The sequence below is a fragment of the Leptosomus discolor genome, chromosome 3, assembly GCF_034619465.1.
Source record: "Leptosomus discolor isolate bLepDis1 chromosome 3, bLepDis1.hap2, whole genome shotgun sequence".
NCBI lineage: Eukaryota > Metazoa > Chordata > Aves > Leptosomiformes > Leptosomidae > Leptosomus > Leptosomus discolor.
This window is the reverse complement of record NC_141393.1, coordinates 74,923,266-74,938,638: the sequence shown is the minus strand read 5'-3', so window position 1 is coordinate 74,938,638 and position 15,373 is coordinate 74,923,266. Positions and strand designations below refer to the sequence as shown.

Here is a 15,373-nt window from a genome sequence, read left to right as displayed (position 1 = left end):
AAAATTAATAGCATAAAGAAAAAACAAAACTATTCCTCTTGAGGCACGTTTTAATTTTCAGATTTGTCAGTACTGACACTCGCCACTTGAGGGAGTGATGCATTGGGTGCTCTTTGGACTCTTGAGTCCATTCTCGGTAGTTTTGCATAGCCTGGGAGCTCACTCTAAGTGGAAAATTTGGACATCACATGAGGGTATTTTGGCTACAAAGGAAACTTAAAATGCACTGTATTAAAATGTTTTGGACACTTACCCTTTGGGATGTATTTATCTGTTAATCGAATCACTGTGTGGAACTTGAGAACACCTTGTTTGCCAGATTCATGGAGAGGTGCCTACAGGTTGTGTTCTGGTACAGGTTTTAATTAACAGGGTCACTCTGGGCGGTATCTCTGTGGAGAGCTGAGGCATATACTACAGTCAAGCAGCTCTTTGAAATGCTTGTGATACTGTCTCTGAATTAGTATGCGGAATGCCTGTTTCTTACGGGTTTAATGTGCCTAGGAGTAGAGGGATTTCAGTCTCCTGCTTTAATCCAATCTTGCTTTAGTGAATTATTTATTATTTGCAATTGATGGGAAAGGTTGGTTCATGCTTCTAAAGAACAGCTGTGAGATGTCGTAAGGGCAAGAGAGCCTGTTTTTAAACTGAGGGCAGGAATCCAAGATGCCATGCTTGCTTTCTGTATATTTGATATAGAAAACATGAGTGAATATGGAAAAAACCTTCTTGATGTAATTTAAAATAGACCAGGAAGTGGGATACCTTAGTATTAATAATTTGTGCTTGAATTATTGTTTTAATTATTTATTTTTACTTTTAATCAATAGTTGCTATCCTTGTTGTTCTAACAGAAATTTGCATAAAGTTGAAATAATCTGTTGCTGTATATCCATGTAGCAAATCTATGTCGGTATGTGTTAGTCCTTTTGTACGTGCGGGTTTCTGTGTGCATTGTTACATTTCTGTAGCTCATAATATTTATTTTAGAAGTTACCCAGAAGAGATGTATTAATTATGTAAGGACTATGTTTAAACAGGGTTTTCTAATAACAGTACGTGATACTTTCCTAGGCAGCTATTGTACTGGAACACGTGCAGCATAGACAAGATGAGAAAATTGTAAATTCTTGATGTTTTACCAACTAAAGTAAATAACAATGTGGCTACACAAAATACAGATGCTACTTTGTTGTTGTTGTTGTTGTTACACGATCTGGAAATTGTAAGGTTTTTCATTATGATATACCCAGATAAATTGCCCAGAATGTGAAAAAATGACTGTCCTAATTGTTCATGTTTCTAACAGAACTTAAACCCAACTTTATTCAGCCAGTGCTTGAACTGACTAGTTTTTAGAAGGAAGCATACAAAGACGAGACCCTTGTAGGATATCTGAGCATCTTGTCTGGGGACTTTTTGTACAATCTGGTGAACTCTAAAAGTACAAAACTTGGAGTTAAAAAATCTTCTTAAAATGTCTTTTGCCTCAGATCTGATTAGCAGCATCAAGAGCTGAGAGGATGGGAATTAAATTCACCAAGGCTATCTATTACTGTTACATATTTCAGCATTCTAAAAAAGCTTAGGGAAATGACTGGACTAGAATGTTTATGCTTTATTCCAGAAAAAAAAAAAAAAAAAAAAAAAAGTATTTATTTAGTGAGCTCACAAAGCACAGTATCTGTTCCAGAAGAGTTTTTAGCACATCTATCTTGATTAACTTCTCCATGTAAATAAAGAATAACATACTACGTTATGTGGAAGCTTGCAGTTCTTTTTAGTTGTAAGCGCTTACTATAAAGCATATTACAATTTCGTATTACAATATTACGAGCCTTTTCACACCTCTGAATATCCATAGAGTCCTTTTCTAAAACTTAATTTCAAGATCTACTGTAGTGTTTCTTAGACAAGGGGAGTGAGTTTTTCCTTTTCATAAACTCCCCAATTACGAGGAGCATTCATGCAAATGAGCTGTCAGTTTATACAGTAACGTTCTCTGTACCTTTCCTGGTATTTCCTACCATGTAACTTTGTTTTTTCCAACTGCTGTTACACACTGAGCTGATACTTTAACAAAGTTATTCCTCTTAATCCTCAGAATTGCTTCTGAATATGAATTGGCCAATTCAGAGCCTATCATTCTGTGCTCAACGTCAGGACATCTGCCTGTGTACCTGGGTTTGTATTTGTCTGTCTGAATTTTACCTGTCATCATAACCAAATCCTCGAAGGCTCTTGTGAAGCTTTTCTGTTGGCCCTTGTGTTAAGTATCTGAGATATCATTGCCAGCAAACTTTCTCGGTCTTTAGGTTGCCATATCAATCTACAAAACAGTACCAAGTTTTGCAGAATTCACTGGTGACTTCCCTCCCTCCACTGTGGGACCCCTTATTAGTGAGTCCCTAATCTTTCTTTCCTGTATTCTCACCAATGGTATGTCTATGCAAGATCATGTCCTTTTACCCCGCATTTTTTTAGTGTCCTTAAAACTTCAGGTGAGGAATGTCTTAACAGCTTTTGGAAAGTTGGGTGTTCTGTGTCAGTGACATTTCCCATAATCAAAGAGGTGTCAGCCTTTTCTGGTAATAGAGAAGTTTTTTATTAGGTATTAATGGTCATGCTTATTGGACAGTTCTTTAAGGATTCCTAGGTGATTGATGATGTAATGAGGAAGGGGGAGGCTGCTGGGTTTTATTAACAATCTTGCAGACTGTTTGATACTTGGTTTCTTTCAGTCTTTAACCAGCTTGAATAATCTCTGTGACTGCCTCTTTACCGCTGTGATGAAGTCTGAGTTCATCTTCTGAAAGACCATTGTATGCTAAAGAAAAGAAAGTTACTAGTGTGTATGGTGAACAACACTAGAGGCAGGTTTTCTGTTTGGAGAATGTCAATTTGTGTTGCATTTATAATAATTTTTATATAACAATGATCTTATAAAATGCAACATGTGTATCTTCAATGTGATTGTAAACAAACAAAAAAAAATCAGTACCTAATTATAAAGTGTTCGTTACCAACGAAATAGTGTTCTCATGAAACAAATACACAGTAGAGCAAAAAACTGAAAGTCACGCATCCTTAAGTGAATCATGGAATACACCCACTGACTACCTTATTCCTTCCACAGAAATGCATCTGCTAGACTTCTGGATTTTGCAGCTCAGAACATCAGGGATATGTAGGATGAACAAAAATCCTAAGTAGCTGTATTACAGTATGGACAGCATTATTTAATCTTAAGAGTTTGAATGGGTCTGTGTAATCAAAGCGTGCAAACACTTCTCTCATGGCAGGTGAGGGCAGAATGGTAGCTTTCAACAAAAGGGCGTTCTTACCATTATAAAAAGGCACGTTAATTTTCTTTAGATTCAGTTGTTTCCATTAGATTAATATTTCTGTCATAGAAACTGACTGTTAGCAAAAAATAGAAAAAGCTGATACATACAGGATGTTTGCATTTCGGTATATGGACTTTATAGAGTATGAAGCATCTCATATCATATTGAATATTGTTGAAATACCAGTCCTTATTTAGCAAATGATGTTTTGAATTCCAGGAAATGCCTTGTAAAAATGGAAGTAAGAAAAGGAAATTAGCTGATGTTAGAGACTCTCTGGGAGGGAAAATGAAGAAAAGAAAGTCAGTGCTAACAAAGGGGAATGACAGGGGCTGAATCAGAGAAAGGTGGGGATTTTCACAGAGATTGAGGAATGTATGGAGTGTGGGTGAAAAGTGCCTGACAGTTTTTCAGGTCTAGAAATGCCCACTTAATCTTTCCAGAAGCTCAATAGTCTCTTCCAATTGTACCAGTTAATTAAAAATCCCACACAGGCCACAAAACCCCCTCTTTGCACTAACTTTGTCTTGCTGCTGTGGTAACCTACTAGAGAAATCCAGCATACCTCAAGATAGACCATGTTTCAAGTGTGACTGGACTTGAATGTTACAGAATGCCGTGGCCAGCTGCTCAAAAGCCCCCAGCTTTGTGTCTGTCTGTATTATAACCCATTCCCACGGGCTCCTCTCTTCCTCTGGACTGCCATTAAGCCATGTTTCCAAAGGGGCTGCTAGTATTTATGGATTTTCTCTTTTAGCAGGAAATGGTGGTGGTGACCAACAAAAGTCATGAGCCAGAAAGAAAATGGAACTCCATCAAGGTGGATGCTTTCAGACTAACGGGATCAATGTTGGAGGAGGAGGAGGGAGGTAAGGTACAATCTGTTTTGGAGTATCTGGAGTGCCTGGGAGTACATCAACTCAGATAGCTCCAGCGATATCTTTCCTGTACACCAAATCATGGTGGTCATACGGTATACTTTTACTTTGGGAATACTCTGGTCTTCCTGGCTGTGCTCAAAACCAGGATCTCCTGCAAATGATGCAGATACAGTGACACCACCTCGAGGTCCTGGTATTGCAAGGGGGTATCTGGGGCAGGTTGACTGACCTCCTGGTGATGCGAGTCCTTTAAAAGAAAGGGAGTAGCAGTGACCACCCTGTTCGCAATGGCCACGCAGCTAAAACCATCAGCCTTCTCAGTGGATGTACGTCCAAGCCTTAGGGCTCTTTTCTGTTAACTTCGTTTGCCTGGGGCAGTGGTTGCACCCAGGCGGTCTTGCAGAGCACAGGTTGGAGTCAAGTCTGAAAGTCTCTTCTGCCCTGCAGTGAAATGTGATAAATTCTGGTGTTCTCATGCATTGTGATGTAGTGTAAATAAAGTATGCTTACTTATTATTGAAAATAGTAAAAATAACTCAGTTTGCAGTATATGAACAGCTCTCATCATGGCCTTCCAAGCGTTTTAAGTGGGCCAAGGCATGTCCTGGGCGTACCTTACGCCTCCATCACGGGCAGTAATAACATGTTTTTCTCATGTGTGCAAACGCTTGTGTGTTTGTACCATCTGGCAGCTCGGGCTGTACATACGGGAGTGCCGGGCGAGCCCGCCCCGCAGACCTGAAGAGGGTCACCAGCCGCGCGTTCAGGCCCCCGAACCGAAACCCAGCTCAGCGGTGACACCTCCCGGCGGTGCGGTTTTCCCCTCCCAGGCCGAGTACGCAGGCCCAGCCACGACGGGCCTGGCCGCCCCCGGGAGCGGGGAGCCCGCCCGGCCTGTCCCCGTGTGCGGCGGCGGGCGGCCGCCAGGGTTTCGCCTCTCGGGCTCGGCCCAGCTCGCGGTGCCGCCGCTGAGGCGCGGGTGCCGCTCCTTCCCGTGCGGCCGGGAGCCGCCGCCCCCTGTCTCCCTTCCCGTCGGCTCGCCCCGTCCCCGGCGCGCCCTCCCGGCTGCTCTCCCAGCGCTCTGCGGCGGCGGGTCCCTGCTTCCGCCGGCCGCCGCCGGCCTGGGGCCGCCGCCATTTTGTGAGCAGGGGCGGCGGCGGGGCCGCCGTCCGGTCGGTAGCGGTACGTGAGCGACGTCCATCCGCCGCCAGCGAGGAGGAGGAGGACGAGGAGGAGGTGGTGGTGGTGGTGGGGTCCCGGCTCCGCCTCGCAGCAGCGGGGCGGGGGAGGCTGTCGGATAGAAAGGGCTCCGCGCCGTCCTGAGGGTGGGCATCTGTCGCCGGAGCGGAGGGCTGGGGCAGGCGGGGAAGAGGCCGCTGTGGCGGCCGGGAGCCCCGCGAGCAGGGGCCTTCCCAGCGGGGTCCCCCCGAGGGGCACGCTAGGGATATAGTCCTTTTTTTTTTTTGGTCTGGCGCCCCTCACCTGAAAGGCTACAGAGGTTGTAAAGAGGTTGGTTGTGGGAAGTTCTCATTAGGTGCGAAAAAATGAGCGGCGAGATCCGGCCGCCGCTTCCGCAGCGAGCGGGAGCCACCTCCGCGCAGGCGGCTCGGGTCTGCCCCTGTTCTGCCCCCGGGCGTCGGTCAGAGCTGGTCGGACCGGTGAGCTGCCTGCTGGGGCTTCCCCACTGCGGATTGCTGTGAGCTGTGCGGGAAAACAGCCGGCTGTGAGCACAGAGATAGCTTTGTGTATTTTTAGATAGCTGATGTAGAGACTGGTGCGCACAGTACGGTTAATTCAGAATAAAATGACTGTGTTTTCTGTATTTTGTTCGTCGATCGTACCATAGCAGGCGATTGGTGAGAACACCTGACACTTTCAAACTTGAAAGTTTCAGAATATAAAGGTTATGGTTATTTATGGACACTTAATTTGGCTTCGTTGTATTACAGGAGAGATTTGGCAAATTGATCGTGTAGGGTTTTGCTCTTTCTTTGACACCTTGAACGAACAAAGCTGAACTCTAAGCAGATCTCAATCTTTACAGCCTTTTTAAATTTGAGTGGACTATTTTGAAAAGGACAACGAAAGGAGTGGTCTTGGGTGGGTCCTGTACTAAATTTCACATCCTTTTTAAAATTGATGATGATTCATAGCTTAGAAGAATGCATGTTTTGCTTCTATAGCTCATCTTAGGAACAACTAAATTCTCCAAGGATTTAAATAGGACTAACTCTCAAAATGGATAAATTTCCAGATACAGTCAAACCCAAAGTTTTTATTCAACTGCAAACGTGTAATACTGAAAACTAGCGGTAGGTGGGTCTTCCTGTATTGTTGCATCCTTCCACTGTTACTTTAAAACACTGCTTTACATTGCATCAACATTAAGACCAAGATAATTTTTAAACAAAGCAGTCTCTAGATCTTTTCAGGGGTTGAGAGTTGGTTTCTAGGTTTGCAAATATGTTTCCTAGACTTTAATTTTTTTGTGGTAACAGTAAAATGTACCTTTCTCAATGGCAGTAGTTTCTAACAACTGTAACGATTTTCTTTCTAGTGTCCTGAAGCATGTTTTTACCAAGATCTGTTAAAGTCAAGAGGACTGCTGATGAGGACAAGAGTTGTACGGCTAAGAAAAATAAATTGTCTTCTGGAGCACCTTTGCTAGAGGAGACCACTGAGTTCCAAGACTGTCAGTCGGTTAGAACAGAAAATTCTGCTTCAAGATGGAATTTGAATGAAGTTGCACAAGAACTTACAGAACCTGTAGCTGGAGACCTTGGTGTTGCTAGTACAACTTTGGGAAAGGACGACCAAAATACTGATGATGAAGATAGCTCTTTGGAAGAACCCATAAAATCCTTCAGCAAATCCCAGCGTAGGGCAGAACCTGGAGAACCCGTATGTGTTGTGTGTGGTCGCTACGGAGAGTATATCTGCGATAAAACAGATGAAGATGTCTGTAGCTTGGAATGTAAAGCCAAACACCTTCTGCAAACTCAAGCAAAGGAAAAATCTGATCAATTCACAAAAGCAGAATCTCAAGCAGAAACTCACCTGTTTAATACGCCTTATTGCTACAAGGATCATTCCTTTATTTTAGGTTTGCGAGATGAGCAGATTGAGAACCTTAAACTGCAGCTAGGTATTGCTGTCCAGGGCCAGCATGTTCCGAGGCCTATTGTAGAGTTTGAACACTGTGGTTTTCCTGAAACTTTAAACCATAATTTAAAGAATTCTGGCTATGAAGTCCCAACTCCCATCCAAATGCAAATGATCCCTGTTGGACTGTTAGGGAGGGATATTGTGGCTAGCGCAGACACGGGCTCTGGAAAAACAGCAGCCTTCCTACTCCCTGTCATTATGAAGGTTTTGAAAGAGGTAATGAAACGACGTGTTTAGAGAAAGTGGTTTGCAGCTTTGTCTCTTGGATTTCTATTGTAACTGAGAATGTAATTGCAGTGGTTTTTATTGACATACAATGATTTATTTTATTTTGATTGATTGGAGGGAGGGGAGGTGCTGATTATTTTTAATGACTTTGAGAGTTTTTTCACATTGGTCAGGAAATAAAACAACTCTATTAATACTACCTAGTACGCAGTTTCTCCTTGTTGAGAAAGGTAACTAAATTCTGTGGTATACTTCCTAAATGTCTTAAAATAGAAAGTGAAAATAATTCCAGGCCCTCTGCAAGAAGTTGTTCCTATATCTTGATGTATCAAGGGGCTGAAAGAGATTTTTTTTTTGGCATTTGCATAATTTCAGAGTAATTTCTGTTGGAATATTTTCAGCCTACCATCAAATAACTACAGAAATTTGGGGTAATATAATTTCTAAATTCCTGTAGTTGTATAGTCTCCCCTTTGATGCTGTGGGAGAAAGCACTTAAGAAAACTTTTACTTCATAAGGACATGAATGCATGATGAGAAGTAATAGCAAAAAGTATTCTGTACCTGGTGTGTGGTTCAACATCGCTTTGGTAGCTTTATTCAAAGAGAGATGCATAAGAATGTATTTGAAAAGTTGGACCTGATTCTAGTTGATGTTTTGGACTATTTAGATGCCTTTACAGGCATATATAGACACAAACGTGTGTGTGTGTATAATCTTTAAATTATTCATTTAAAAAAAAATTAAATAACTCTCTCAATCTTTGAAGTACTATAGGATTAGTTTTAAGAATGGAAGCATTATATAGGAGCATTTAAGAACAGGCTCCAGTTCAGTATTATGCTCCAGTACTTCCTCTGTCTGATTATCATTAAAGTCTGCAAGACAGTTATATGCTTACAAGGACATGCACAAAATGAGAGCCTCAATGAATAATACTTAATTTCCCTACATGATCTTTCTCATTCTTCGTCTTCAGGGTACTTTACAAGTTATTGTATATATCAAGAAATAATTTTATTTTGTAGTTTAAAATAATTTCCATTTTTAGTGTAAAAGAGAGATGAGATGTTAGTAATGGTAATCTGGTTATGAGACATTTGACAGTTCTTGGCTTCTCCACATCTACATAGATACCTTTTTTTGTGGTGGTAAGTTGTTAAGTTAAACACTGTTGCCCACTTGAAAACAACTCAAAAAGCCGTTCTTGACACAATCATTTGGCTCTGTAGTTCCGTTGATGATGCAGAGGGAAAGGAACAACCTCCTGCTCTTTGTCACTTGTAACTTGGAGACTAGAAAGAAACACCATCCAGAAAACTGTTAAGTGAATTTGTGATTGTAGTATCAATAATGAGAGTGCTTTGTTTATTTGCTGGAGAGGTGATCCTTGTTACTGAAATAATGCATCTGGGAGCTAGACCTCTGTTCTGCCTTTTTAAAATTTTTTTCTTCCGTGTGTTACTTCATGTTATTTTTACTTTGATAGTATGTGTTAACTGGAGTTAAGTTCTATGTTAATCTAAGAGGAATTACTGCCTTGTAATTTTGTGTTTTCTGGGTCGCAGCAGTATCACTGAGGTGATAATTTGGTTGAAGATACTTGTATAAGGAACAAAAAGGAAAATTAAGACTGTACCACTGCAATGATTCATCTCTACCTAGCTGACTAGTAGTGAGTCAGAGGGGCTGTTAATTGTGTTTTTGAATTTCAGAGACATATGTTTTTGCTATGTAAAGTTCCTATCACCGCTTATCTTCTCTGGCTAATACTTGATGGTTTTACTTAGTGACGTGCAAGGCAGTAAATGGAAATAGCCTGTTCCTGTAGTATCAGGGAATCCTTGATACTACAAGTATCCTGTAAAAACTTTTTAAAATGATCTTTAGATTCAACTAGCATCCTGTATTTTGAGTTCATGTGGGATTTGTTCTGAATTTCTGTTAGAGATTCAGTGCAATAACTAAAATAGAAAAAAGCCATCTTTACAAATGACTACTAGCTTTCTGGGCCTTTTCCTGTTCTCGGGAAGCTATTCTAACAGTGTACTTACATGTGCATTAATTTTTGTTTTCAAAAGCTGAGTGATTGAGGGATAGACTTCCTTGGCCTGCCCATTATTAAAGGTATAATCCCTTTCTACCTTCTGTCTTCAAATAGAAAGGGTATTAGGAGTCTAATTGTATCCACAGTAGCTGCACTGTATAATTTATATTTTAGTATTGGGAGATGTAGTCTTGAAAGCTTTTTATCTAAATAATAAAGCAGTTCTGTGTTCAACAGATTTCTCCCTCTCTTTCTAGACAGAAACTCCATCTGCCCTTATCTTGGCACCAACAAGAGAGTTAGCAATTCAGATAGAGAGACAAGCTAAAGAGCTGATGGCTGGTTTACCAAACATGAGAACAGTTCTCCTGGTAGGAGGTTTACCACTGCCACCACAGCTCCACCGTCTCAAGCAAAATGTTAAGGTAAGGACTATAGTGTGGAAAGATTCTAAGTCTGAACTACTAAACTGTTAGCTCTGGAAAGTTTTACAGCAATAAAGTTATTTTATTTTGGTGTTTGTATTTTGTTTTTTTTTTTTAACATTTTGACTTCTGATTAAACGTATAGTAGCTTTTTGGGGAGGTTAAAAGGTTTCATGCATCATATTGCTGCTTTCAAAGACTGAAATATGTCGTTTTATTAGACAAGTAGTTGTAATTTACAGCAAAAGTAGGTTTTAATGCAGATTACATTGCTTGTATTTAGACACTTCCATTGGAGTTCTAAAAGGTCCATTTTCTTTCGAGGCTTCATAATTTATTAAGTAATCTGTATTATGTTTTACAACTTCTTTGAGTGCAAGTAATTTAACTTCTCACTTATGTGCTGTAACTTCATAGTTTTCTCTAGGACAGTCATCTGTCCTTCCATGGAATTTCTAACTCCTGGGTTTTGGTTTGTTGTGGTTTTTGTTTGTTTTTTTTTTTTGTGTATGTGTGTGGGTTTTTTTCTCCTTTTTTTTTAGGTTGTAATAGCAACACCCGGAAGACTTCTTGAGATTTTAAAGCAAAGTTCTGTTCAGCTGCATGGCATAAAAATTGTCGTGGTGGATGAAGTAAGTTTTCAGTTATCGGAGCTGTATTGCCTATATAGATGTCCTTGAAGAGCCACCGTGAGTGGCTAGTCTAACTGATTAAACATACAAAGCATTCATTCCAAAGATAAAATATATTTCTTAAGAGAAAAGTTCATTTGTTAACACATTTGCCAGGTGTTTGAACAATTCATGTTCTATTGGCTATAAAAGACTTAAAATACCTGACGGGGTAATCCTGCTAGAGAGTGTGAAGCATTTGTTTTTAATTTCGTCACTTAGCTTTTCTTCTGACTGAAATACTCCTGCATTTGGAAGGACAGGATTCTGCTGTTTATGGAGAAATCTGGTACAAATGTAATCTTTTTCACTTAGGTGGATACCATGTTAAAAATGGGTTTCCAGCAGCAAGTGTTGGATATTTTGGAAGACATCTCTCACGATCATCAAACCATACTGGTGTCAGCCACAATTCCAGTGGGCATCGAACACTTAGCAAATCAGCTTCTGCACAATTTTGTAAGAATAACAATTGGAGAAAAGAATCTGCCTTGCTCCAATGTTCGCCAAATTATCTTGTGGGTAGAAGAACCATCTAAAAAGAAAAAGCTGTTTGAAATACTAAATGTAAGTGTAATATTTTTTTCATAAGGACAACTTACAAATTATTCATGTCTTTACACATCTCATCTTTAATTCTAATCTGCGTGTAGTGAAGAGGTGGAGTGAGGTTAAGCATATAACTGCACTAACTAGTTCAGTAGTTCTGCAGTGTAAGAGCTTTAATGGCAGTTTTGGGGATTACTCCATCCCCGTTGCTCACATGTCTTTCTGTACAGCAGCAAACTAAATTCCGGTGCTGAGATCCAAGTTAAAAATTGCAATTTTTTTTTTTTTTTTTTTTTTTTTTTTGTGATTCTCAGAATGGCATCCCAAAGATTTGTACTGGTTATCTGTGAATGGTAGAGGAACAGGACTTTCTTAAACTGCCATAGCTGCTTTATGCCTGGGAGTGGTTTGTAATTTTAAAAGTCATTAAAGAAAGGAGTGAGAAAGCTAATTTAGTTCTTCCTTGGATTTTCTTTATATGAATAATAATATATATCTTTTATGAGCACTCTGGGGGGAATTTTGGGGTCTTGGCTGAGGTTATCCAAGAAGTAAATAAGAATCTAACCAAACCTCAGAACTTAAAGAATTTCAGAATTATTATGTAACATTTAAAGAAAGTAAAAGAAAGCTGCTGACTTCTAAAAAACGCATGTGTTGACATAACTGTGGGCTCTGAGTCTGCAAATCATTGTATGTTTATGATATACAGATTTGTATAGTTTCATGGCTGGTATCTTGTTCTTTCTTACCTAAAAACATTTTTATTCATTGGAAAGTCTTGTTAATATTAGAGATATGAGAAGAAATTGAATCCAAGTTGCTGATGATGGGCAACAAACTGTTGTAATACGTTCTTACGCAAACTGCTTAATTTTACAGGATAAGAAACTCTTCAAGCCTCCAGTGTTGGTATTTGTGGACTGTAAGCTGGGCGCAGATCTGTTGAGTGATGCTGTTCATAAGATCACAGGATTGCAGTGTACAGCTATGCATTCTGAAAAGTCTCAGGTGGAAAGAACAGAAATATTACAGGTTCGTGCCTCCTAAAGTTATGGGGTTTTGATAGATTTAAAATGGCCAATTTTTTTTTAAAGGTAGCTTACTTTGAGTGAGTTAAGTTGTAATTTACTGCTTTTCTGCAGTAAAACCTGGAGTATTGCTGGGGAAGAGGAGAGACAGATGGGACCAGGCAAAACTGTAGATAACACCACCATTTTAAATGCAGATATAAATACTGGAGACCATTTCCTAGGTTATTTGCTTTGAAATGGGAATTTAAATATGTATTTAACTTTATAGATGATTTTTAAATTAAAAAATTAATCTTTTTGCTTTCTCTTATGTGAATTATGTTCCTATTTAAATCAAGAATACAGGGAGGGCATTCTCTTTTCTGCAATAGAATAATCCCACTGGCTGTGTTCATATGCTATACAACTAACCCTAGCCTATGCTTGGAGAGGTTCAAAATAAAAATAAAGAAAAAAGAATTAATTTTTGTTTATTCCTCCTTTACCAGGGATTACTTCAAGAGAAGTATGAAGTTATAGTAAGTACTGGAGTCCTTGGACGAGGGCTTGACCTTGTCAATGTGAAACTGGTAGTAAATTTTGATATGCCTTCAAGTATGGATGAGTATGTCCATCAGGTAAATAAATAAATTGCTAAAGCATAATTTGAAAAATGTACTGAAATATGACATCCACCTATGGAAATTTAGATTTAAATGGAAACTTAAAGATTATTTTCCTTTTCAGAATATTGTTTTTTATAGGAAAGGAAAGAAAGGTGCTGAATATCTTTTCCATAAGTCTCTTTTGTAAATTACTAAAATCTAGAACACTATTCTTGTATCTTCTGTGTAAGTTACTAAAACCTAGAACAGTGTTCTTGCATCAGTTATTTTTGCAGTATTATTCTTCCTGTTTCATACTCTTTTGTATCACTTGGTGTCTATAGAAAGCAAAGTTTACCATGTTTTTACTATCTGCGTGAGGAAAGGCCAAACCCCTCTCTTTCTGCTGCAGCTCGCCTGCGGTGTGGGATATGCATGTAATGCACTCAGGAAACCAGTCGTGGACTTTGTTTTCATTCCTTCTTCCTACTCCAGTTTCTCCTCTTGACATTTTTGCTGAGAATTTCCCACTTTAAAAAAGATGGTGCGTGGGTTGTGCGCGTGTGTGTTTAAATATAGATGCACACACCCCAGCCTCAGTTTGGCTAGCAGATCAAGAGAACTAATCATTACCCTCTTTTTGGCACTTAGGAAGCCACAGTACTCCGCTACTGTGTCCAGTTTTGAGACCCATCAGCCACAGGAAAAGCTAACAAACTGGAGAGATTCTAGACAAAGTCAGGGGGCTGGCACACGTGATGTGTGAAGAGAGGCAGAGGGAAATGGGCTTGTTTGGGCTGGAGTAGAGACTTAATTGACGTCTTCTATTTGGTAATGGGCGGTTACAGGGGACTGGGAGCCAGACTCTTCTTGGCACAGTGAGAGGACGAGAGCCAACGGTTACAACTTGCTGCAAGGGAAATTCTGGCCTCATAACAGGGAAGAGTGTTTTTCCCAGTGAGAGCAGTCAGGCAGTGGAACAGGGTGCCCAGAGAGGTGGTGGGACCTTTGTGCTTGGAGGCACTCGAAACTCCATTCCTGAGCAAACTGATCTAACTTTGGAGTTAGCCCTGTTCTGAGGAGATGGGAAGGACCTCTGGAAGTCACCCAGTCTCATGAACTCCTAACGTATTCTGTTACTAACTGCAGTATGCCTCTCGGGGTTTTAAGTATCTTTCAGCTTAAGTTGTAAGCAAGTGGTAAATAAATAAATTTACTGCTAGGTCTTTGCTAGCATCAAAACGGTACCAATATTAACGTACTATCTCTTCCTAAATAGAGAGTCTTTGTAGATTTTTTTCTAATTTGTTCAGGCACTTTGGGTAATATTGATAAATAAGTTACTAGAACACTGAAAGTAAAGTGCATTTTTCTGGTCGTGCTTGATACAAGATACATGTATGCGGCATCGCTATAATAAACATTTTTAAAAACATTTTATTTGGACCAGATTTACCATGAGCCTTTGCCAGTAGGCTGGCTATATCCTATATCTCAGTATCAATATTGGACTTCTGGTTTGTCCCATAAGCAAGTGTTAATTTTAGATGCCTTTAAGCTAAAGCTTCAGATCTGCATATCCTGAATTCAGGAAGTTTATTAAAACTTTTTGTGCTTAGAGGAAGAGATGAAGAGATTTGACCTTGTCACTTAGATTAGTTGCTGTTTATAACAGAAAATAAACTTTAAGGATGTTTCAAGGACTTCAATTTAATACTGATAACTTAAAATGAGTTTTTGCTTTTTCAGGTTGGAAGAGCGGGGAGGTTGGGTCGCAGTGGAACTGCAATTACTTTTATCAATAACAACAGCAAGAAGCTCTTTTGGGATGTTGTGAAGAGAGTGAAACCAACGGGCACCATTCTTCCCCCACAGCTGCTTAATTCCCCCTATCTTCATGACCAAAAGCGAAGGGAGCAACAGAGACTTAAACAATTACAGAATAGCCTTGTAACGGGAGATAATATTATGGACATTATTAGAAAACATGACAAAAATAATTCTCAGAGGTAATAAAGGCTAATTAATAGCATCATATGTAATTATAATGAAAGTGTGATTTAAAATAAACATGGAATTATGATGCCTTGTATGTTGCCTTTTTTTTAAAGAAGTTTATATATTCAGATTTTTAAGGAGTCTCATTTTTATCTCGTCTTTGTTTTGAAATACAGACTATTGTGAGTTGGAATTACAGCAGTGCCTAGTAAAAATACTCTTATGTAACCCTTTTTCAACACCAGTAGCCTTGCTTGCAACATCAACTGAGAAGATACTCTTCAGCTTGTTTTAGTATTTCTGAACAATCATTTCAGGCTTCTTGTGAAACACTCTTCAGGTAATTTTTCTGTCAGTATATTGAGGCAAGGTCCTTCCAAAGGACACCATCCCAAATCAAAAAAAAAAAAAAAAAATTAAAATTGGTGACAGATTAGTCCCTG

General features: G+C 39.6%; 1 protein-coding gene across 1 annotated transcript; it reads left to right on the top strand.

The window, feature by feature from the left end:
* The first annotated feature begins 5,514 nt into the window (after positions 1-5,514).
* Positions 5,515-15,022, top strand: DDX59 (DEAD-box helicase 59). The gene is made up of 8 exons (XM_086462586.1): positions 5,515-5,553; positions 6,786-7,609; positions 9,927-10,094; positions 10,637-10,726; positions 11,081-11,332; positions 12,197-12,349; positions 12,837-12,965; positions 14,682-15,022. The coding sequence occupies exons 2-8, from the start codon at positions 6,797-6,799 to the stop codon at positions 14,943-14,945; spliced, it is 1,869 nt and encodes a 622-aa protein (XP_086318712.1). The 5' UTR covers positions 5,515-5,553; positions 6,786-6,796; the 3' UTR covers positions 14,946-15,022.
* Positions 15,023-15,373: the final 351 nt, after the last annotated feature.